The 26,283-nt window shown below is 39.2% G+C and overlaps 1 protein-coding gene across 1 annotated transcript in view; it reads right to left on the bottom strand.

Moving 5' to 3' along the window:
* Positions 1-26,283, bottom strand: part of LOC128649929 (B-cell scaffold protein with ankyrin repeats-like) — an 896,039-nt gene that overhangs the window by 28,341 nt on the left and 841,415 nt on the right. The window contains exon 18 of the mRNA XM_053703492.1: positions 24,029-24,106. Within this exon, the coding sequence (XP_053559467.1) occupies positions 24,035-24,106 (72 nt within the window). The 3' untranslated portion in view covers positions 24,029-24,034. The remainder of the gene's footprint in view (positions 1-24,028; positions 24,107-26,283) is intronic.

Below are 26,283 nucleotides of genomic sequence, written 5' to 3'. Positions count from 1 at the left end.
CACACAGAGGGTTAGAGAGACACATAAGGGATGAGAGAGTCAGAGGGGGAGGAAGAGAGACAGGGATAGAAAAGAGACCATGGGGGAGAACGACACAAAAGGAGAGAGACAGAGGGGAGAGACAGGGAGAGAGATGGATAGAGAGAGAGATGGATAGAGAGAGACAGACGGATAGAGAAAGAGAGATGGATAGAGAGAGACACACAGAGGGGAGAGAGCCAGATGGGAGAGACAGAAAGACAGAGAGGGGAGAGACAGAGGGGAGAGAGAGACAGACAGAGGGGAGAAAGAGAGAGGGAGAAAGAGGGGAGAAAGAGAGAGAGAGAGACAGAGGGGAGAAAGAGAGAGAGAGACAGAGGGGAGAGACAGAGGGGAGAGACAGAGGGGAGAGACAGAGAGAGACAGACAGAGGGGAGAGAGACAGAGAGAGACAGACAGAGAGGAGAGAGAGAGACAGAGGGGAGTGAGAGAGACAGAGGGGAGTGAGAGAGACAGAGGGGAGAGAGAGAGACAGAGGGGACTGAGAGAGACAGAGGGGAGTGAGAGAGACAAAGGGGAGTGAGAGAGACAGAGGGGAGAAAGAGAGACAGAGGGCCCTACTGAATCATGTAGCACAGATTACATGCATTATCAGTTATCGGTCACTATTAGGGAATCCTACATACTGCAATAGGTGTTAGCAAATGGAGGACTTATTAAATGTGTATAATCATTTTCTTAGGATTTATTGATGTATCTTATTACCTAATGTGCATATAACATAGTAATTATGATAGACAGACAGTCAGACAGAGACAGACATAGATAGATAGAGATAGATAGTGAGACAATTCCAACTAATTATACTTAAAGGGCCATAATAGTAGAAAAAAGCAATGTCTAATTAATTAGAGCCTGTAATTTTACCAATGTGTTTTAAACAATATGCAGGTTTTAAAGCACATTCACTCAACTGATCTTTTTAAAACATTTTTTATTTTAATTTGAAGTAATGTTGTTAAACACCAACAAAGGGTATTATTGTCTATAACCTATTTCTATCTTTATATTTTTACCCCTCTCTTTGATCTAAGAAGTTTTTTGGCAGTTATTTTTATTGCTCTGAACGATAGAACATTTTTAACCCCTTAACGACCGAGGACGTGCAGGGTACGTCCTCAGAAAAAAGGCAGTTAACGCCTGAGAACGTACCCTGCACGTCCTCGGTGTGGAAAGCAGCTGGAAGCGATCCTGCTCGCTTCCAGCTGCTTTCCGGTTATTGCAGTGATGCCTCGATATGGAGGCATCCTGCAATAACCTTTTACCGCCATCCGATGCAGAGAGAGCCACTCTGTGGCCCTCTCTGCACCGGACATCGATGGCCGGTATCGTTGGTGGGTGGGAGCCGGTGTGGGAGGTGGGTGGCGGCCATCGATGGCCCTGGTCATGTGGAGGGGGCGGGATCGTGGGCGGGTAAGTCCGGGGGCGCGCATGGGCGCGCGCACGTACACGAGGGGGCGGGGGCGGGCGCGTGCACGGGGAGGGAGCGGTTGGGAACCGCTACACTACGGAAAAAATGTGTCCCAAAACAATAAAAGTGGGACAAAATTTAAATCTATAAAAAAGCCCTTAGGTGTGATTTAGGTGGTGGGGGTTGGTCCGTGGGGGGGGGGGGGGATTGAGCTACACTACAGAAAAATAAATAAATAAATAAACATTTGATTGTTCAAAATGGGTACTGGCAGACAGCTGCCAGTACCCAAGATGGCCCCCAATAAGGCTGAGAGGGAGGCTTAGAGAGCTGTTTTGGGGGGGGGATCACGGAGGTTGGGGGTTAAGGGGGGATCCTAAACACAGCATATGTAAATATGCTTTTTTTTTCTTAAAAAAAAAACAACTTTTATTTTAGTACTGGCAGACTTTCTGCCAGTACTTAAGATGGCGGGGACAATTGTGGGGTGGGGGAGAGAAGTGAGCTGTTTGGGAGGGATCAGGGGGTGGGATGTGTCAGGTGGGAGGCTGATCTCTACACTAAAGCTAAAAATAACCCTGCAAGCTCCCTACAAACTACCTAATTAACCCCTTCACTGCTAGCCATAATACACGTGTGATGCACAGCAGCATTTAGCGACTTTCTAATTACCATAAAGCAACGCCAAAGTCATATATGTCTGCCATTTCTGAACAAAGGGCATCCCAGAGAAGCATTTACAACCATTTGTGCCATAATTGCACAAGCTGTTTGTAAATAATTTCAGTGAGAAACCTAAAATTGTGAAAAAATTAACGTTTTTTTTACTTTGATCGCATTTGGCGGTGAAATGGTGGCATGAAATATACCAAAATGGGCCTAGATCAATACTTGGGGTTGTCTACTACACTACACTAAAGCTAAAATTAACCCTAGAAGCTCCCTACATGCTCCCTAATTAACCCCTTCAATGCTGGGCATAATACACATATTGTGCGCAGTGGCATTTAGCAGCCTTCTAATTACCAAAAAGCAAAGCCAAAGCCATATATGTCTGCTATTTCTGAACAAAGGGGATCCCAGAGAAGCATTTACAGCCATTTATTCTATAATTGCATAAGTTGTTTGTAAATAATTTCAGTGAGAAACCTAAAGTTTGTGAAAAAATTTGTGAAAAAGTGAACAATTTTTTTTATTTGATCGCATTTGGCGGTGAAATAGTGGCATGAAATATACCAAAATGGGCCTAGATCAATACTTTGGGATGTCTTTGAAAAAAAATATATACATGTCAATAGATATTCAGGGATTCCTGAAAGATATTAGTGTCCCAATGTAACTAGCGCTAATTTTGAAAAAAAGTGGTTTGGAAATAGCAAAGTGCTACTTGTATTTATGGCCCTATAACTTGCAAAAAAAGCAAAGAAGATGTAAACATTGGGTATTTCTAAACTCAGGACAAAATTTAGAAACTATTTAGCATGGGTGTTTATTGGTGGTTGTAGATGTGTAACAGATTTTGGGGGTCAAAGTTAGAAAAAGTGTGTTTTTTTCCATTTTTTCTTCATATTTTATAATGTTTTTTATAGTAAATTATAAGATATGATGAAAATAATGGTATCTTTTGAAAGTCCATTTAATGGCGAGAAAAACGGTATATAATATGTGTGGGTACAGTAAATGAGTAAGAGGAAAATTACAGCTAAACACAAACACCGAAAAATTTAAAAATAGCCTTGGTCCCAAACGGACAGAAAATGGAAAAGTGCGGTCATTAAGGGGTTAAGCAGCATGATATTTCTTTAAGTCTTAAAAAAATATATCATGCTGCTTTAAAATGTTCTATCGTTTAGAGCAATAAAAATAACTGCCCAAAAAATTCTTAAGAAATATCATGCTGCTGCCTTAAAAATGTTCTATCGTTCAGAGCAATAAAAATAACTGCCAAAAAACTTCTTAAAGTTTAAGAAGTTTTTGAGCAGTTATTTTTATTGCTCTGAACGATAGAACATTTTTAAGCAGCATGATATTTCTTTAAGAAGTTTTTTTAAATTTGGCAGTTATTTTTATTTTGCGACTCCAGCTCCAGTAACAGCAGGCCCTGCGCTTGCACAAGACAACATAGGCAAACGCCTAAGGGCGCCCCTGCTGGGGCGCAAATTTGGATGGCAGTGAAAAGAAAAAAAAATTAAATATTTATTTTATTTTACTTTTTTTTTTAGACAGTGTGACTTTATCAGTGGCGAAACTTCCAGGGTCCCAAAGGACACATAAACCAACCATTTGTTGTGGCCACCGGGCCCTGGAGATCCGCCACTTGCGACAGCCCAGCATCGCCGTTCCTACCTAACTTCCTTCTAATTCCTGGCTCTAACTTAGGCGCCTCAGTCATAAGCTCCTTAGCTCCTCCTTCTCCAACGCTCTGAGCTCTGTTACCCTGAGTCCTGACCACTCATCTCATGCGAGCGAGCCGAATCGCCGATCATGAATGATCATCTTAATTCTTGACTTGAAGTCAGAAGTTGAAGCCCATTAGCCCAGCTGCACCCCAATAACCGACTGTCTGAGACTACACTGTCTGCGCAGCTCAGTAGTGTAACAGACAGTGTCAGTGAAACTGAAGCCGGTGTCTGTGCCGCTGGGGATGGAAGAGGGATGATTCGCAATGTAACCCTGGCCCTGCCTGCAGCCCTGCTCCTTCAGCCATCTTTCCTGGATCCTGGTGGCACTGTGAGTACCGGGTTATAAGGCATTGTCAATTGATATACATGTTAGAGTAGCGTAGGACGGAGGATGTCTGTGAGAACATGCATGTATAATAATAATAATAATAATTAAACTGGCTTAAATTAAGAAGTTAGCTTGGCTATGTAAGACACTGAAGGTAGACCATAGAATTAGAAATCAGAAGGAAGCAGGGTGAGTTGAGCATGTCTTGCTTTAATAAGGCAAAATAGGTGGTTACTTTTTTTTCCATGCAGGACATCCTAAGGAAGATCATTACACATGTAGAGACAGAAATCATGCTGTATTAGTGGCTTGTACATGCTACAATTACATTTGCCATACTGGCCATTAGCCAATTGTATTTTAGAAGTTCTATGTGGCACAGACTCCATTTTCCAGTCTCCAACCAATTGCCCCTGTGCAGAGTAATGCATGGACACTGGAAGGAGAGAAAGGAGGGGGTAATTGGCTGGAATGGATTCATGCAGGTTACAACACAGTACACACACATGTGGCAAAGTCTACACTGTTTGGCTGATTAGTTTTGTTTTAATGCCATTAGGGAACTTGAGCTGTGTCAGTGACGTGAGTACCTGCTGTGGGATGGCAAGTTATATATAGTATGTATGTATATGTATGTGTGTATATATATATATATATATATATATATATATATATATATAGTGTGTGTGTGAGTATGTGTATACAGGGAGTGCAGAATTATTAGGCAAATGAGTATTTTGACCACATCATCCTCTTTATGCATGTTGTCTTACTCCAAGCTGTATAGGCTCGAAAGCCTACTACCAATTAAACATATTAGGTGATGTGCATCTCTGTAATGAGAAGGGGTGTGGTCTAATGACATCAACACCCTATATCAGGTGTGCATAATTATTAGGCAACTTCCTTTCCTTTGGCAAAATGGGTCAAAAGAAGGACTTGACAGGCTCAGAAAAGTAAAAAATAGTGAGATATCTTGCAGAGGGATGCAGCACTCTTAAAATTGCAAAGCTTCTGAAGCGTGATCATCGAACAATCAAGCGTTTCATTCAAAATAGTCAACAGGGTCGCAAGAAGCGTGTGGAAAAACCAAGGCGCAAAATAACTGCCCATGAACTGAGAAAAGTCAAGCGTGCAGCTGCCAAGATGCCACTTGCCACCAGTTTGGCCATATTTCAGAGCTGCAACATCACTGGAGTGCCCAAAAGCACAAGGTGTGCAATACTCAGAGACATGGCCAAGGTAAGAAAGGCTGAAAGACGACCACCACTGAACAAGACACACAAGCTGAAACGTCAAGACTGGGCCAAGAAATATCTCAAGACTGATTTTTCAAAGGTTTTATGGACTGATGAAATGAGAGTGAGTCTTGATGGGCCAGATGGAGGGGCCCGTGGCTGGATTGGTAAAGGGCAGAGAGCTCCAGTCCGACTCAGACGCCAGCAAGGTGGAGGTGGAGTATTGGTTTGGGCTGGTATCATCAAAGATGAGCTTGTAGGGCCTTTTCGGGTTGAGGATGGAGTCAAGCTCAACTCCCAGTTTCTGGAAGACACCTTCTTCAAGCAGTGGTACAGGAAGAAGTCTGCATCCTTCAAGAAAAACATGATTTTCATGCAGGACAATGCTCCATCACACGAGTCCAAGTACTCCACAGCATGGCTGGCAAGAAAGGGTATAAAAGAAGAAAATCTAATGACATGGCCTCCTTGTTCACCTGATCTGAACCCCATTGAGAACCTGTGGTCCATCATCAAATGTGAGATTTACAAGGAGGGAAAACAGTACACCTCTCTGAATAGTGTCTGGGAGGCTGTGGTTGCTGCTGCACGCAATGTTGATGGTGAACAGATCAAAACACTGACAGAATCCATGGATGGCAGGCTTTTGAGTGTCCTTGCAAAGAAAGGTGGCTATATTGGTCACTGATTTGTTTTTGTTTTGTTTTTGAATGTCAGAAATGTATATTTGTGAATGTTGAGATGTTATATTGGTTTCACTGGTAAAAATAAATAATTGAAATGGGTATATATTTGTTTTTTGTTAAGTTGCCTAATAATTATGCACAGTAATAGTCACCTGCACACACAGATATCCCCCTAAAATAGCTATAACTAAAAACAAACTAAAAACTACTTCCAAAACTATTCAGCTTTGATATTAATGAGTTTTTTGGGTTCATTGAGAACATGGTTGTTGTTCAATAATAAAATGAATCCTCAAAAATACAACTTGCCTAATAATTCTGCACTCCCTGTATATATATATATATATATATATATATATATATATATATATAGTGTGTGTGTATGTGTGTGTATATATATATATATATATATGTGTATGTATGTGTATATATATATATATATATATATAGTGTGCGTGTGTATATATATATATATATATATATATAGTGTATATATATATATATATATACAGTATGCATGTATGTGTGTGTGTATGTATATATATATATATATATATATATATATATATATATATATATATATATATATATATATATATATATATATAGTGTGTGTATATAATTATCTTTAGGGTTTTTTAGTATATCTTTTTAACATTTTGTAAAAACCAGAAATGGTATGTGGTATGTAATTGGGGGGGCGCAAAATTTATCCTCGCCTGTGTGGCCAAAAATCCTAGCACCGGCCCTGAGTAACAGTTAGGTAGGGTAGTTAAGGGCAGGCATTAAATTCTCTGTACTCTGTAGAATAAGAAAGAATTAGACATCAGTGATTCAGCTCCCTGTTAGTCAGTTCAGTAAAGTTGTGACTGACGTGACGCAGCGTATAAATGTAAACAGATTCCCCCGCACTAAAAAACATAATTTATGCTTACCTGATAAATTCCTTTCTTCTGTTGTGTGATCAGTCCACGGGTCATCATTACTTCTGGGATATAACTCCTCCCCAACAGGAAATGCAAGAGGATTCACCCAGCAGAGCTGCATATAGCTCCTCCCCTCTACGTCAGTCCCAGTCATTCGACCAAGAAACAACGAGAAAGGAGTAACCAAGGGTGAAGTGGTGACTGGAGTATAATTTAAAAGATATTTACCTGCCTTAAAACAGGGCGGGCCGTGGACTGATCACACAACAGAAGAAAGGAATTTATCAGGTAAGCATAAATTATGTTTTCTTCTGTTATGTGTGATCAGTCCACGGGTCATCATTACTTCTGGGATACCAATACCAAAGCAAAAGTACACGGATGACGGGAGGGATAGGCAGGCTCATTATACAGAAGGAACCACTGCCTGAAGAACCTTTCTCCCAAAAATAGCCTCCGAAGAAGCAAAAGTGTCAAATTTGTAAAATTTGGAAAAAGTATGAAGCGAAGACCAAGTTGCAGCCTTGCAAATCTGTTCAACAGAGGCCTCATTCTTAAAGGCCCAAGTGGAAGCCACAGCTCTAGTGGAGTGAGCTGTAATTCTTTCAGGAGGCTGCTGTCCAGCAGTCTCATAGGCTAAACGTATTATGCTACGAAGCCAAAAAGAGAGAGAGGTAGCAGAAGCTTTTTGACCTCTCCTCTGTCCAGAGTAAACGACAAACAAGGAAGAAGTTTGGCGAAAATCTTTAGTTGCCTGCAAGTAGAACTTGAGGGCACGAACTACATCCAGATTGTGTAAAAGACGTTCCTTCTTTGAAGAAGGATTTGGACACAAGGATGGGACAACAATCTCTTGATTGATGTTCCTGTTAGTGACTACCTTAGGTAAGAACCCAGGTTTAGTACGCAGAACTACCTTGTCTGAGTGAAAAATCAGATAAGGGGAATCACAATGTAAGGCTGATAACTCAGAGACTCTTCGAGCCGAGGAAATAGCCATTAAAAACAGAACTTTCCAAGATAACATTTTTATATCAATGGAATGAAGGGGTTCAAACGGAACACCCTGTAAAACGTTAAGAACTAAGTTTAAACTCCATGGTGGAGCAACAGCTTTAAACACAGGCTTGATCCTAGCTAAAGCCTGACAAAAGGACTGGACGTCTGGATTTTCTGACAGACGTCTGTGTAACAAGATGGACAGAGCTGAAATCTGTCCCTTTAATGAACTAGCTGATAAACCCTTTTCTAAACCTTCTTGTAGAAAAGACAATATCCTAGCGATCCTAACCTTACTCCAGGAGTAACCTTTGGATTCGCACCAGTATAGGTATTTCCGCCATATTTTATGGTAAATCCTTCTGGTAACAGGCTTCCTAGCCTGAATCAGGGTATCAATAACCGACTCAGAAAAACCACGTTTTGATAAAATCAAGCGTTCAATTTCCAAGCAGTCAGCTTCAGAGAAGTTAGATTTTGATGTTTGAATGGACCCTGTATCAGAAGGTCCTGTCTCAGAGGTAGAGACCAAGGCGGACAGGATGACATGTCCACTAGATCTGCATACCAAGTCCTGCGTGGCCAAGCAGGTGCTATTAGAATTACTGATGCTCTCTCCTGTTTGATTTTGGCAATCAATCGAGGAAGCAGCGGGAAGGGTGGAAACACATAAGCCATCCTGAAGTTCCAAGGTGCTGTCAAAGCATCTATCAGAACTGCTCCCGGATCCCTGGATCTGGACCCGTAGCGAGGAAGTTTGGCGTTCTGGCGAGACGCCATGAGATCTATCTCTGGTTTGCCCCAACGTCGAAGTATTTGGGCAAAGACCTCCGGATGAAGTTCCCACTCCCCCGGATGAAGAGTCTGGCGACTCAAGAAATCCGCCTCCCAGTTCTCCACTCCCGGGATGTGGATTGCTGACAGGTGGCAAGAGTGAGACTCTGCCCAGCGAATTATCTTTGATACTTCCATCATTGCTAGGGAGCTTCTTGTCCCTCCCTGATGGTTGATGTAAGCTACAGTCGTGATGTTGTCCGACTGAAACCTGATGAACCCCCGAGTTATTAACTGGGGCCAAGCCAGAAGGGCATTGAGAACTGCTCTCAATTCCAGAATGTTTATTGGAAGGAGACTCTCCTCCTGATTCCATAGTCCCTGAGCCTTCAGAGAATTCCAGACAGCGCCCCAACCTAGTAGGCTGGCGTCTGTTGTTACAATTGTCCAGTCTGGCCTGCTGAATGGCATTCCCCTGGACAGGTGTGGCCGATGAAGCCACCATAGAAGAGAATTTCTGGTCTCTTGATTCAGATTCAGAGTAGGGGACAAATCTGAGTAATCCCCATTCCACTGACTTAGCATGCATAGTTGCAGCGGTCTGAGGTGTAGGCGTGCAAAAGGTACTATGTCCATTGCCGCTACCATTAAGCCGATCACCTCCATGCATTGAGCTACTGACGGGTGTTGAATGGAATGAAGGACGCGGCATGCATTTTGAAGTTTTGTTAACCTGTCTTCTGTCAGGTAAATCTTCATTTCTACAGAATCTATAAGAGTCCCCAAGAATGGAACTCTTGTGAGAGGAAAGAGAGAACTCTTCTTTTCGTTCACTTTCCATCCATGCGACCTTAGAAATGCCAGAACTAACTCTGTATGAGACTTGGCAGTTTGAAAGCTTGAAGCTTGTATTAGAATGTCGTCTAGGTACGGAGCTACCGAAATCCCTCGCGGTCTTAGTACCGCTAGAAGGGCACCCAGAACCTTTGTGAAGATTCTTGGAGCCGTAGCCAATCCGAATGGAAGAGCTACAAACTGGTAGTGCCTGTCTAAGAAGGCAAACCTTAGATACCGGTGATGATCTTTGTGGATCGGTATGTGAAGGTAAGCATCCTTTAAATCCACTGTGGTCATGTACTGACCCTCTTGGATCATGGGTAAAATTGTCCGAATAGTTTCCATTTTGAACGATGGAACTCTTAGGAATTTGTTTAGAGTCTTTAAATCTAAGATTGGCCTGAAAGTTCCCTCTTTTTTGGGAACCACAAACAGGTTTGAGTAGAACCCTTGTCCTTGTTCCGACCACGGAACCGGATAGATCACTCCCATTGTTAACAGATCTTGTACGCAGCGTAGAAACGCTTCTTTCTTTATCTGGTTTGTTGACAACCTTGACAGATGAAATCTCCCTCTTGGGGGAGATAATTTGAAGTCTAGAAGGTATCCCTGAGATATGATCTCTAGTGCCCAGGGATCCTGAACATCTCTTGCCCAGGCCTGGGCGAAGAGAGAGAGTCTGCCCCCTACTAGATCCGGTCCCGGATCGGGGGCTCTCGGTTCATGCTGTCTTTGGGGCAGCAGCAGGTTTCCTGGCCTGCTTGCTTTTGTTCCAGGACTGGTTAGGCTTCCAGCCTTGCCTGTAACGAGCAACAGCTCCTTCCTGTTTTGGTGCAGTGGAGGTTGATGCTGCTCCTGTTTTGAAATTCCGAAAGGGACGAAAATTAGACTGTCTAGCCTTAGCTTTGGCCTTGTCTTGAGGTAGGGCGTGGCCCTTACCTCCCGTAATGTCAGCGATAATTTCTTTCAAACCGGGCCCGAATAAGGACTGCCCCTTGAAAGGTATATTAAGTAATTTGGACTTAGAAGTAACATCAGCTGACCAGGATTTTAGCCACAGTGCCCTGCGTGCCTGTATGGCGAATCCTGAGTTCTTAGCCGTAAGTTTGGTTAAATGTACTACGGCCTCCGAAATGAAAGAATTAGCTAGTTTAAGGACTCTAAGCCTGTCCGTAATGTCGTCTAGCGTAGAGGAACTAAGGTTCTCTTCAAGCGACTCAATCCAAAATGCTGCCGCAGCCGTAATCGGCGCGATACATGCAAGGGGTTGTAATATAAAACCTTGTTGAACAAACATTTTCTTAAGGTAACCCTCTAATTTTTTATCCATTGGATCTGAGAAAGCACAGCTATCCTCCACCGGGATAGTGGTACGCTTAGCTAAAGTAGAAACTGCTCCCTCCACCTTGGGGACCGTTTGCCATAAGTCCCGAGTGGTGGCGTCTATTGGAAACATCTTTCTAAATATTGGAGGGGGTGAGAACGGCACACCGGGTCTATCCCACTCCTTAGTAACAATTTCAGTTAGTCTCTTAGGTATAGGAAAAACGTCAGTACTCGCCGGTACCGCAAAGTATTTATCCAACCTACACAGTTTCTCTGGTATTGCAACAGTGTTACAATCGTTGAGAGCTGCTAAGACCTCCCCTAGTAGTACACGGAGGTTCTCCAATTTAAATTTAAAATTTGAAATATCTGAGTCCAATCTGTTTGGATCAGAACCGTCACCCACAGAATGAAGCTCTCCGTCCTCATGCTCTGCGAGCTGTGACGCAGTATCAGACATGGCCCTAGCATTGTCAGCGCACTCTGTTCTCACCCCAGAGTGATCACGCTTGCCTCTTAGTTCAGGTAATTTAGACAAAACTTCAGTCATAACAGTAGCCATATCTTGTAATGTTATCTGTAATGGCCGCCCAGATGTACTAGGCGCCAAAATATCACGCACCTCCCGGGCGGGAGATGCAGGTACTGTCGCGTGAGGCGAGTTAGTCGGCATAACTCTCCCCTCGCTGTTTGGTGAAATTTGTTCACATTGTACAGATTGACTTTTATTTAAAGTAGCATCAATACAGTTAGTACATAAATTTCTATTGGGCTCCACCTTGGCATTGGAACAAATGACACAGATATCTTCCTCTGAGTCAGACATGTTTAACACACTAGCAAAAAACTTACAACTTGGTTATAATCTTTTTTAGCAAAAAACGTACTGTGCCTCAAAGAGGTACTAACGATTAAATGACAGTTGAAATAATGAACTGAAAAACAGTTATTGCATCAAATTTTAAAACAACACAACTTTTAGCAAAGGTTTGTTCCCATTAGTAAAAAACAACACTAATTAAATTTGTACATAAGAAAAACAAAACAACGTTTTTTATACACAGTCACTATAAGAATTCTCACAGCTCTGCTGAGAGAATTTACCTCCCTTCAAAGAAGTTTGAAGACCCCTGAGATCTGTCAGAGATGAACCGGATCATGCAGGACATATAAAAGTAGCTGACTGGAATTTTTTGATGCGTAGCAAAGAGCGCCAAAAACGGCCCCTCCCTCTCCCACACAGCAGTGAAGAGAAACGAAACTGTCACAATTAAAGCAAAAAACTGCCAAGTGGAAAATAATGCCCAAACATTTATTCACACAGTACCTCAGCAATGTAAACGATTCTACATTCCAGCAAAAACGTTTAACATGAGAATAGTTATTAAAAGGATTAGTGACCTTAACACAGTAGTTCCGGTGAAATACCATCCCCAGAATACTGAAGTGTATACATACATGTCATTTTAACGGTATGGCAGGCTTTTCTCATCAATTCCATTCAGAAAATAAAAACTGCCACATACCTCAATGCAGATTCATCTGCCCGCTGTCCCCTGATCTGAAGCCTTTACCTCCCTCAGATGGTCGAGAACAGCAATATGATCTTAACGACTCCGGTTAAAATCATAGTAAAAAATCTCTGTCAGATTCTTCCTCAAACTCTGCCAGAGAAGTAATAACACGCTCCGGTGCTATTTTAAAATAACAAACTTTTGATTGAAGTCATAAAAACTAAGTATAATCACCATAGTCCTCTCACACATCCTATCTAGTCGTTGGGTGCAAGAGAATGACTGGGACTGACGTAGAGGGGAGGAGCTATATGCAGCTCTGCTGGGTGAATCCTCTTGCATTTCCTGTTGGGGAGGAGTTATATCCCAGAAGTAATGATGACCCGTGGACTGATCACACATAACAGAAGAAAAGGATTCCTCATTCCATTTCCTGGCCTGCCCAGTTGCCCTGTAGTAAGCTAAGCTTAGCTGAACAAATAATTGCAAATTTCGGGTTGGGCACTTGGGCAGGCAGTCACAGTGTGGCAGCCAGCACGCACATTTGCAGTTACAGTTTTTCAATCTATTTCACGGCACAACCGCACATGTGCTTAGACGACTTTTGAGCTGGCAACAGGAGTGGAAAACTAACTAAGCACTAGCAGCAAATATAAGATGGGTGGCTGGCCTGGCAGAACTCAGTGACTCATTCACGTCGCACTCGCGACACACTTACTGACATGTAGTGTATTAAAATATTCAATTTCAACTTCAAGTCAGTTCTTCATCACAGATCACACCGTCTGTCACAGTCACCTATCCTATGACTATGTTGTTGTAACATAACTTGTCGTGTACGGTACCACACTGACTCAGCTGACAGCCTGACACTCAGTCACATCACAGTGACAGTCCACCCACACCGGTCCAGTCGTCGACTCACTACAGTACAGTTGAAGACAATACACTGACAGTCACAGAGCAGTGCGTGGACTAACCTTCCTTCTCGACTCTTCTGACGATAATAGCCGCACGTGACAACACCTGACCCTGTCCTGACGCAGACGCTGCCTAATTTCCCGCCCGGCAACTCAGACTAGAGACTCAGACATACTTATGCAGGCAGGGCTGAGGGCTCTTGAAGCTTGAAGAGTCAGGCCTCCGGTGGGAGCAGTATATGGGCCGCAAGAGACTGCTGCACATAGCTATTATTCCCCACTGGGTGGCAGTCTCTAGCGGCCCATATACAACACAATACATACATTTTATATTGCGCAATGAAAGGATAGCTTGCCTCTTCTTTCTTGCGCAATATGAATGTATTACTTATATTACGTTGCTTTTTTTTTTTTAAACAAAAATGGAAATAAAATAATGAATAAAATCACGTGTTAATCATCAGTAAGCTTAACTAGGGTGATTTTGAAACAGCAGCTGCTTCATAACCTGTCCGCCTGCTCTGAGCAGGCGGACAGACATCGCTGGAAATCAACCCGATCGAGTCTTCAGGGGGCGGCGTTGCACCAGCAGCACTTGTGAGCTGCTGGTGCAATGCTGAATACGGCGAGCGTATTGATCGCCGTATTCAGCGAGGTCTGGCGGACCTGATCCGCAGTGTCGGATCAGGTCCGACAAACTTTGATAAATAGAGCCCATAGAGTGTAACTTTTAACAAATCCTAACTATTTTTAATGGTGAGTTCCGTGATTACAAATAAATTTGTGTTCCTTACCGGGTATTAATGTGAACATTGTGATTGTGATTTCAATACTTATCTTAATTCATACAATAATAGGCAGTATGGGAATATTGGATCCCTATTAGTGCCAAAACTCTTAATTGCGTATGTTATGTACTGTGTAACTTTGGGGCCTATTTATCAAGCTCCGTACGGAGCTTGATGCCCTGTGTTTCTGGCGAGCCTTCAGGCTCGCTGGAAACACAAGTTATGAGGCAGAGGTCTAAAGACCCCTGATCCATAACCTGTCGCCTGCTCTGAGGCGGCGGACAGACATCGCCGAAAATCAACCCAATCTAATATGATCGGGTTGATTGACACCTCCTGTTAGCGGCCGACTGGCAGTGAATCTGCAGGGGGCGGTATTGCACCAGCAGTTCACAAGAACTACTGGTGCAATGATAAATGCTGACAGCGTATGCTGTCTGCATTTATCGATGTGCAGCGGACATGTTCCGCTATATTGGATCATGTCCCTTGCATCATGATAAATAGGCCCCTATACCTTTAAGCTAATTGTGCAGTGCATTTAGTGCATCTATTATAAGCATTGCATCATCAAAATGACTCACTATTGTGTCTGATATATATTGTGCCCAAATATACTATATTTTTATACTATTATAATTATAGTGTTAACAAATTTCTTTTAACCTGACTCTCCCTGTGCTTGTCATTATTTGTATACAGGTCTTATATTGTTTGCAGGTAGATCATACTACTTTTTTAAAATATAGGGAGACTATGCCTGATTTTTCTATGTAGAAGAGTATTAGTTTGGGAACATTATCAGGTAGTGTGTATTTGAATCCTTGTCATCTCTAGTGATACATTCTTACTGTACTTATTTATTTATTTCATTTCAGTCTTCTTTATTTCCGATATAATGGATTTGTATTCTAAGCATTATTAGAATGTAGGATTTGAATACAATCACTTTATGTTTATGTTGTTGTCATCTATTTGTATTTATTGGGTATCCTGTTTCTAAAATTTCTAATGAACACCATTGAGTTTCTCTGTGGTTATATTCATATACTTTCTGATTATTGAGAGATAGGAGAAACAGTTATTGTGTTCGTTTAGTCCATGGGGCTGGACTGAATTTAGCAGGTAGATCCATCTGCTTTCATTCTGCAGCTATATTTTCTCTATATCTCCTCCTCTTATTCCGAAGCTGAATTTTTTATAATCCACAACATTGTAAACCATCAACTTTAGATTGATGGTACTTATAGAAATGATAAGCTACTGAGGTGACTGTTTTCTTTTTTTCTAGATCTTTGGCGTGTTTTTTATATTACGAAGATGTTCTTGCAATTTAGTCCGTAATTTACGTGACGTCATTCCTACATAGAGCTTGGGGCATTTGCACTGTAGTACATAAATAACCCCTGTTCGGTTGCAGTTTATAAATGACCATATAGTATGTATTTTGTCAAATCTAACTTTAATTGATACAGTTTTTTTCAGATGTTTACAGCTAATGCAAGATCCACATTGGTATGATCCACATGGTATATTTGTTTTTGAGGGGTCATGTAGCAAGAATGGGTAATGACATCCAGACTGTGAGTGGCTAAAGTGAGATTCATTTGTATTGGTCAAAAGGTTAGAATAGGCGGAGTCATCTAGCCCATAAAGAGTTATAGGAAACGCTGCTCCCTCACCCTTTGAGAAAGCCAGTCAGTGGCGAAACATGTCAGGGGACAGGAGGGAATCTGTGTAGATTTTAACGTGCAATGAGCTGCTGGTAAATCCTCTTAACACAAACCAACATTGATAATAATATTCTAAGTGGACACGCTGCGAATGTATGCGCGTGCCCACTGTTAACTTATAACTAGGTGTGTTGGAATGTGTAGCGCTTTATATACAGTATCTATAGATGTCCATGTTTGTAAGCAGAGGCGATTAAGCTAGTCTCATGAGCAGTATTTCAATGAGAGCAGTTACGCAAGTAAACAGCGAATGCAGCATATAATATTCTAATGATTACATTTGTCTCTTAAATGATAGCAGTGAATATAACCGAATGTATTTAAACAGTTGCCATTTAAAGAGCCTAATTTTGATATTGCAACCAATACAATAAGGTTATTACTTAACTCTGCTGTTCTGGGATATGAGATATTTTACCTCCATTTAGCAACATAATTATTGCACTCATATGTATTTCACTAACGAGCAGACTTGCTTAGAACCACATTAATTTACAGGCCATGGTTTAAAATCCACAGCCTAGGTCTGTATTGATTTTGGTATTTTTCAAAATCACTCTAATTAAGCTTACTGACGATTACTTACCAGCTTTAACTCATTTGTGTTTTTAAGTGTGTGTGTTTTACATTTTGTAATCCTCTTAATACAGGTTATATTTTAAACAGCGTATCTCTGTCACAATCTCATTGCTCTATACTTTATATAGCCTATAAGGAATGTGAGTGATTCCTAAGTGTACATACCATCAGTCCAGGACTGATTAAATAAAGATGACTTATATGAGCTGGGGGATTGTGAGTGTACTGTGCATGTGTGTGTATATATATAGATATATAGATAGATAGATAGATAGATATATATATACTGTATATTATACTGTACAATAGTATATTGGGCTAGATTAGGGGCCCATTGATCAAGCTCTGGATGGAGCTTGAGGACCCGTGTTTCAATTCTGGCGGCTCTGCAGGCTCGCCAGAAACAGCAGTTACGAAGCAGCGGTCTAAAGACCGCTGCTCCATAACTTGTCCGCCTGCTCTGAGCAGGCGGACAGACATCGCCGCAATTCAACCCAATCGAGTACGATCGGGTTGATTGACACCTCCCTGCTTATGGCCGATTGGCCGCAAATCTGCAGGGGGCGGCGTTGCACCAGCAGCTCACAAGAGCTGCTGGTGCAATGCTGAATATGGAGAGTGTATTTCTCTCCGCATTCAGCGAGGTCTGGCGGACCAGATCCGCACTGTCGGATCAGTTCCACCAGACCTTTGATAAATGTTCCCCTAGGAGTGGAGCACAAAATTGCACTTTCGTGAACATGATATTTGAGCTCCACTCAGTAATACCAGCACATGGAAACAGGGCCGTTTTTAGGGGTGGGTAAAATGGGCAGATGCCCGGGGCGCCACACACACTGCTGGGCTCCTCCTGAGGATTGTCTATAGAAAGCTTACAGTCTGTATATATACGGAATGTTTAGCCTCCCCCCCCCCCTAAACAAAATGTTCCTTTATTTGTTTTCACTCCGTGTCTGCCGGAGGGTACTGCTGTGAGACATGCTGCAACCCTTGTTGGCAGACACGGAATAAACTGAGACTGATTTAGGCACACTGTATAACGGAGCAGGAGGTCACATGGGCTCCTCCGTGCCTGCTAATTTATGTGAGCTGCTAGGGAGTGATTTAACTCTCTGACAGGAACGGCAGGTCAGGAAAACGGGGTCTTTAAGTTTACTTTGCAAACTGGTAAGGCTGAAGTTCTCAAAGATGTAAACTTTTTCTTTTCTTTTTTTTTTGTTCTTTAGACTCACTCATTGGTTTTATAAACCATGTATTGCAAGGATGCTGTGTGTGTCCAAAGTAAATGATTATATATATATATATATATATATATATATATTCCAGCAAAATATTCTCACACTCCAGGTCTCAGGGCTATAACCCTTTACAACAGTTTTTATATATATATATATATATATATATATATATATATATATATATATATATATATATATATATATAGATGATAGATAGATAAAGAAAGAAAGAAAGAAAGAAATTGATCAAGGGCGCATGGACATTTGAACTTAGCGCACAATAGTATTAGGTGGTACTTTAGCCCCTTTTTATTGTTATTGTAAAGGTTACTTTAATATTCAATTTAGTTTATTTAATTGGTAGTTTAATTTATCTGTAGGATAATAGGGTAGGTTAATTAATTAATAGTTTCATATAGTTTATTTTAATTCTACAGGTAAGTTTAAATTTATTTGAAGATAGGGATGTTGTAATTTTAATTTAAAGTTAGCGGGTTGTTAAATTTAGGGGTTAATAGCTTAATTTAGTTTAGGGGTTAATAGGTTTAGTTAGTGGTAGTGATGTGGGAGGCCAGAGGTTTAGGGGTTAATACGTTTATTTAGTGAAGGCGGTGGCGGGGAGCGGCGGGATAGGGGTATAATAACTTTATTTAGGTTGCAGCAATGTCGGGGAGCGGCGGTTTAGACTCTGGGTTTATGTTAGGGTGTTAGGTGTAAACGTTACTTGTTTTCTACCATAGAAATCAATGGGTTATATTTCTTTGTCTTGCAGCATCAAACATAAGCTTTTGCTGCTTTCAGACTCCCATTGATTTCTATGGCATCCGCGGCCACTAGGGTGGCGGATTGAAAACAAGGTACGATGCGTCTGAATAGTCTCGAGCATACCTGTTAAAAGTTTGATAACTTTGAAAAAGTGGATAGAGCCGAATGTGTATTCAGATCATCTGTAATGACGTAAGCATCGATCTGCGTCAGATTGAGACTGGCAGATCGTATGTTACGTCACATATTTAATCTTTTGCCAGTCTGTAGGCTTTGATAACTAGGTCGGTTCAATCTTGCAACAATTACGATGCGGAATTCCGGCGTATTTGACGTTGACAGCTTGATAGATAGGCCCCAAGGAGATTAAATGCAGGGGTAAGTTGTGCAGCATTGGGCAGCATATTTATAATATATGTATATAAATATATGCATATATATTTATGATTTTATATGTATATAAGAATATACATATATATTAACAGTAAAAACACAGTCCCCCTAGACTTTAATGTAAAGGCACTTTTTCCTTATACCCCACATTCGTTCCCTTTAATCCCATATAACTGCTTTGTGCAGTTATTTATTTTTTTTTTTTTAAAAACGATGCTCATATTTTTGTTTTTAATAAAGGAAATAATGCAGCAAACAGACAAGAAAACACAGCGATCCTCAAAACCTTCTTCTTCTTTGTTCAAACATAAGGAAACATCAGAACTTTAAAAACACTGCTGAAATGATATGTCAGGACAAGGCACCAATCCGTCCTACATGTTTTGACTGCTCCTGCCTTATTCATAGACATGATTGGCTAACGTATCCTCTGCCTTATATACACACTATTATTATCCCATTGGATAAAAATGACATACCTGTTAAATGTAACCATTCGAGGTACATTTGATAATAACAACTTGTAAATTCAACTTAACAAAACAATATATGTGGTTGGTTAACGTGTTCACCTGGTTGGTTGGCAATTTGTTTCCAAAGAGTAGGATTGCATGCAATGACTTAAATAGTCTGACTTAATAATTTCTAACTAATAACAATGTATTATTTTCTTTTTTGCCATAATGCCAATCAATTTCAGGGTTATTTACTCCTTACAATAGTTTGTGTGAATCTAAATCACAATAACCAAATATCAGTCTTAAGCTAAACCTACCACCACTATTAAAGTTGTAATCCCCCTAATATTTAATGCAGAGTACTGTGACCACAGTGAGTAGCATAAATATGGCTGCATTATCTCACTCTGTACAAATGTTAATTTTAATATACACTTTATTTTGGGGGTATTTGGGGTACATTTTTTGAATTAACCAGAGGTCTGACCTCTTCGTTAACATATGTGCTCTATTTAAATATTGTGAGCATATTACAAGTTGACTGTAAACCCGACTACATGAGCGCAAACTAAATTTGCACTCGTCTGGTTAGTTCGACTGAAAACATTGAGTAAAGGTTTAGGGCTTCAAAATTTTTCATTAAAAACAAAATAAAATTTACACTCATATATACACTATCTAAAAAAAATATTCATATACAATGTATTTGACGAGGTATTTGAATAAAAAGAGTTATAAATTATAAATACAGACATATACACGTGTATGTATGTAAATTCACATATGTATATATGTGTATACGTGTGTATTTAGGTTTATATGTGTATATATGCATTTACATACATATATACACATATAAACACTTATATACACTTGTATACACATATATACATATCCATATATGTTTTTGAGCTCTTTCCACTGAAACAACTGATGACAAGAAAATTCATTTCTAATCAATATTAATATTTAATAATGTGTTTTAGTGTGTATGTACTGCAAATATTTCAAATCCAATTTTATTCACATAGGGGGAAATGTTCTATGTATTTTTAAATAGATATTCCTATATATATATCTGTATGAGAGGCAATCAAAATACCAAAATTCAAAATTTCTAATACCATAAGATAGAACGTTGAAATCCAGAAAGAAAGTGCTTTGTATACGTCTTTGAAAAACTTTGGAACTTTGAATATCCAGTACATTTATCTTTAAGATTCAGAAATCCTAATTATATCATTTTCAGATATCTTCATGATGTCTGTTTGGTCATTTAATGCTGTCTGATGATGGGGAAAATCGGATTCAATTGCCTTTAGGTGTTGATTTAAAAATATTGTCGCTTCAAGAAAAGGAACAGCACTTAAAGGGACAGAAAGGTAAAAATTGAAAGGTGCATGAGAACATTTTTTCAATATATTTCCATCAGCAAAAATACTTCTAGTAAAAACTATTACTTTTGTGTGACTAGCCACTGCTGGCTCTATGGGCCTGATGATCAAAATATTCTCCTGCATGGAGATAAACTGTAGTGGAGACTTTACAGGGGCTGAACTCACTGAATGCTCAAAAGAAAAAGAGCAGAACTCCCCAGCACTGCATGATCTTTCTCATTTCTGTTTATGAATGAAAGACAAACCCAGCTCTTTGTGCATTGTATTTTATATTATGTTACACTTCAGATTGGGTCCTTTCAATATTATTACATTTAAGATTTGCAATTTCATTTTATATTTTGATACATTTAGATTTAGATCCAGCAGTGATTTTACAAATTCTGATTCTGTTTTAAAAGTTTCTTTGTTACTTTAACAATTTAGGATCATATGTTGTATATTTCTTTGTATCTTTTACAACTTAAATTGCACTTTGTATTTGCTCCATTGTAAACTAAAACTGACAGTTTCAGAAAGTGGAAGGTACAGGGCAGTTCCCTGGGCTGAATAGGGGAGTTCCCAGGGTATGTCTGAAGCTCTCTCAGTATTCTTGTGAAATTGTGTAAGCATTTTATACAAGCTAGTCTTACTGATTTATCTTGCCAGCTGTATGCAGGTGATGTTTGCTCAAAATTCACAAAATTCATAAACTGAACCTTTATATGAATCTGGGGATTCTCTTGTTAACTTCTAAAGAGCTTCATTACTTTCTATGGAAGGCATCTCTCATCTCTCTGGAACTTCCAGGTTCTGTCTTTTTTCTATAATTGTTCTCCAAACTAGAGCATGTTTGATTATCTGGCCCACAGAAAGTAATGACGTTCTCTGGAAAACTGCTTGTTTTTCAGTATTATTATAAATAGAATAAATGCAAAGTGCAATGTAATTTGTAAAATATAGACATTGTCCCTCCTTCACATACAGAAATGCAGGGAACAACCCTGGTAGAAGTATTGTAACATCTGCCTTTTAAGAATTTCACTAGGGATCTTGCAGTGCTGAGGATCATTTTAAATCATCTCACCTGAACGGATAGCTATCAGCCATTTGGCCCACTGACAGCTTGTGGTGTTTGAATGCTGGCAATCACAGAATATGTGCATATGCTCCTGAAAAACAGTAATAACTTATAATCGAAGCATTTTGCTCATGAAAGTATATTTAAAAAATGTTTCTATTTAAAATTAAAATGCATTCATGCACATTTCAGTTTAACGTTTCTATCGCCTTAATCAGACAGCACATAAAATAATGTTAGTTTACAAAAACTACTCAAGGCAATGGGTGGTTTAGGAAGTCAAGGATTAATTTGGTAGATATTGGTCACAAAGCCATACATTTAGAAAGGATTTTTTGTGTTGAGTTGAGACTGTCCGCACTGTTGTGTGCTATCTGCTGTGCTAGTGCTATGTTGTTTGTAATCAATACAAGTATTTCTTTGTATTGTTTTTAATTTTTATATTAAAATGTTATCATATGCAAATTTATCTTCCATTGCTGTTCTGTCGTGTTCCATTCTTTGATGCATTTTATCTCTGGTTTTAGAACGGCAGCTTTCATAGCATTTATTTACACATCCAGTTTGATGGTGGTTATTTTGTTTGGGGTGTTTTTTTTTTCTTCTGTAGTTTAAAAATATTAGAGATCCATTCCAGTCCTTAAACAAAGTTTATCAAATGATTTACCAACAAAGGGCTAGATTACAAGTGGTCTGTTAACTGTTGCACGTGAGTGATATCGGCTTTTTTTTTGTGCAATGGAAATTCTATTACAAGTTGAAAGTAAACGTGATTGTGAGAGTGCAATTCCATTCTTACACTTATCAGGTTAGTGCAACTGAAAAGCTTGCGTAAAGGGTAGTGCGTTAAAAAAATGTTGCACTAAACCTGACATAAATACATTTAAAATTACAATTACACTCATATAAACACTATCTGATAAAAATTATTCATATCAATATTAAAAAAAGTTATAAGGGCTAAAAGGTATATTATGGTATATGACAAGGTGTTTGACTGCAAAGGGCTATATCCATACATATACATATTGAAATATGTGTATGTATTTATATATATATATATATATATATATATATACACACACACAAGTAGCCCTCACTTTATGCCGAGGTTAGGTTCCAGAAGGAATGGTTGTAAATAGAAACCGTTGTAAATTGAAACCCAGTTTATAATATGTCAATTCGAAGTGAGGGAGTTAGATTCCGGGCCACTCTCAAAATTGTCATAAGTAACACCTAATACATTATTTTTAAAGCTTTGAAATGAAGACTTTAAATGTTAAAAGCATTATAAACCTAATTAAATAATCGCACAACAGACTGTATCATCAAACTAAGTTTAATGAATAAAAAAAAAAATTTCTACTTGCATTTTTCTGCAAACAGTTCTTTGCATTGTTAGCATGTTAGATAATATTTGGTCTGCACCTATTCTATGCATTTCAATCTGGAGTGATTAATAGGCAGTTAGGCTGCAGGCACCCTCACCTCAAGCAGCTGGACAGGAAGATAATAGGGAAGTGGCTGCAAGATCTTGTGGCTCGATAGGTCTGGTCTGCTCTGTGTACACATATTAATTTCAGTCTGCTAAGTTGCATAACTTTGCTACAACACAAGCGGACAGCTCCACCTACTGGCTATTTTAATTAGTGCACTGCTTTTCAATGCTTTTCAATAGCAGTCACATGACTGAAAATAAAGGTTGTTATTCTGAAACTGTGCAAATTGAACTGGCGTGAGGGCCACCTGTATGTATATGTGTGTATATATATATATATATATATATATATATATATATATATATATGTGTGTGTGTGTGTGTGTGTGTACATATATATTTATGTGTTTTACTGTATATTTACTGTACATACTTCACATACCAATGTCCTTCACATACAGTACAATGTTATTTTTATTTTAACTATTTATTCCTATATATATCTGTAAATACCTATACCTATATATCTATTCCTATAGATATATAGTTATACATATCTATTTTACATTAATATTATCAGATTAAATATAGAAATATATATTTAATAATAAACATTCATATTTTTTTATATATATTAAGAACATAGGAATGTCAAATATGCGTATTAATAATCTTAAATATCCCAATATCTTAGAGGGGGGAAAAAGCATAATCGCAGCTAATTTCATATACATTCTCTAAATATTTAACTATTTATTCTAAGTGAAAAGTACACTTACCTTCAGCTACTTTGCTCTTGGTGATTTTCCGTTTGTGTCATTATCTTTTTTTATTGGATTATAATATCTAGAGGGAGTCTTAAAATGAAAGAAATGTAACATATTAGATACATGCTACAATATGTGAGTGAAAAATCTACTCTATGGGGCCGAATTATCAAGTTCCGAATGGAGCTTGATGTCCCTTGTTTCCTGTGAGCCTTCAGGCTTGCCGGAAACAGTAGTTATGAAGCATGGTCTAAAGACCCGCTGCTCTATAACTTGTCCGTCTGATCTAAGGCGGCGGACAGAAATCAACCCGATCGAATACGATCGGGTTAATTGACATCCCCTGCTAGCAGCCGATTGGCTGTGAACCTGCAGGGGGCGGTATTGCACAAGCTGTTCTGGTGAACTGCTCGTACTTTGATAAATATGCCCCTATGTGCTATCTGCATTACCATTTATTTATAGAATATAAGATTATTTTGAATGATTTTGTATAGCAAATAAAATAATTTGTGCTATGAACAAATTAACCTTTTCAGACTTTTTTATTATTAGTTATAGATTAAGTAAGGACTTGACCATTCTATTTAAATAAAGATGACAATTAGTAGAGACAATAAGTTGACAAGCCAGATTTGTTTGTTTTTTAATAATGTAAATCATTACAGTAAAATAAGTGAGTAGTCAACAAAGTATTTATAAAATAAGATCATATAGAAGTGGTTAGTTTTACATAAGATCAATTCCATACCTTCATAATAAATAAAATACTCATCATTTTATGTGGTCTCTAAATTCCAAAAAGATCAATGTAACTGTTATCACAATATCCTGAGGTAAATAGAATCTGGGATGTTTGAAAATAAGATATTTTATTGTTTTTGGTTTGCTCTTTTTACAAATTGAAGGTTTGTGGCAACCCTGTGTCGAGCAAGTCTATTAGCTCAATTTTTTCAACATATGTGCACTTTAAACACATAAATTCACATGAATACACATATATACACACCTATATATATATATATATATATATATATATATATATACACACCACCAGCAAAAAGATTACAACTCACTGATAGCTGATTTAGCAATAAATTATATTTTAATTAAGGTCTGTACATTGTTTTTTTTTACATAATACTATTGCACACTTAATAGACCACAGTATAGTGTAAACCTAACTTGTGTATATGCTGGAAAATAAATAAATTTGTGTGACTCACTTTATTGCTATATTCGCTTTATTGCGGTGGTGTGAAACTGAACCCGCAATATATCAGAGGTATGCCTGTATATAAATTTCCAGCCTCTGAGGTTTGCCTTTCTAGACAAGCATTTGGTCTGGCTATAGCTCCAAGCATTTTCTCAAAGTTCTGGGTTCCCTACTGTCTAGGATCAGATCTCATGGTCTTGCAGTGTATCCTTACCTCAATGATATCTTGGTTCAAGCTCCATCTTTTCATTTAGGTGAATCTCACAGCAACAAACTGTTGTTGTTTATTCAACAGCATGGTTGGAGAATTTATTTTCCAAAGTGTTCTTTGGTGCCTCAGATTAAGGTTACTTTTCTGGGGTTTCAAATAGATTCAGTCCCCATGTGTCTTTCTCTAACAGATCAGAAAAGGCTGCAATTGGTATCAGTTTCTATCTTTTTCTCCTGTAGCTCCTTGTATGGAAGTACTTGGTATTATGGTTGCAGCTTCAGATGTAATTCAATTTTCTCAATTTCACATCTTTGTATGATTCATCAGTGGTGCATGGATCATACTCAGCTGTCTCAAATATTTTTCTGTGTCACAGAACAAGTCAGTCCCTGACTTGGTGGACGGATCATTAGTTCATTATTCAAGGATCTTCTTTTGCTCATCTTACCTAGACTGTGATCACTACAGACGCAAGTCTCTAAGGTTGGGGAGCTGTTTGTGGGTCTCTGAGAGCAAAAGGGGTTTGGGGTCCTTGGGGGTTTAACAATAAATATTCTATATCTCTGTGCTATTTTCAGAGCTCTTCAGACTTGGCCTCTGTAGAAAAAAGTATTTTTTCAATCGGACAATGTTACAGCAGTGGCCTGTATCAATCATCAGGGGGAACCCATATTTCCCTAGCCATGAGGACAGTGTCATGAGCAGAAGCCAATTCTTGTTTTCTGCAGTTCAATATCCTAGAGTGAACAACTGGGAAGCAGATTTTCTCAGTTTCTCAGTTGTCAGTGTCAATTGGACAATGTTACAGCAGTGGCCTGGATCAATCATCAGGGGGAACCC

Source organism: Bombina bombina, chromosome 2 (genome assembly GCF_027579735.1).
Source record: "Bombina bombina isolate aBomBom1 chromosome 2, aBomBom1.pri, whole genome shotgun sequence".
In the NCBI taxonomy this organism is placed as follows: domain Eukaryota; kingdom Metazoa; phylum Chordata; class Amphibia; order Anura; family Bombinatoridae; genus Bombina; species Bombina bombina.
The sequence above is the reverse complement of the archived record's forward strand: the minus strand, read 5'-3'. Positions and strand labels throughout refer to the sequence as shown.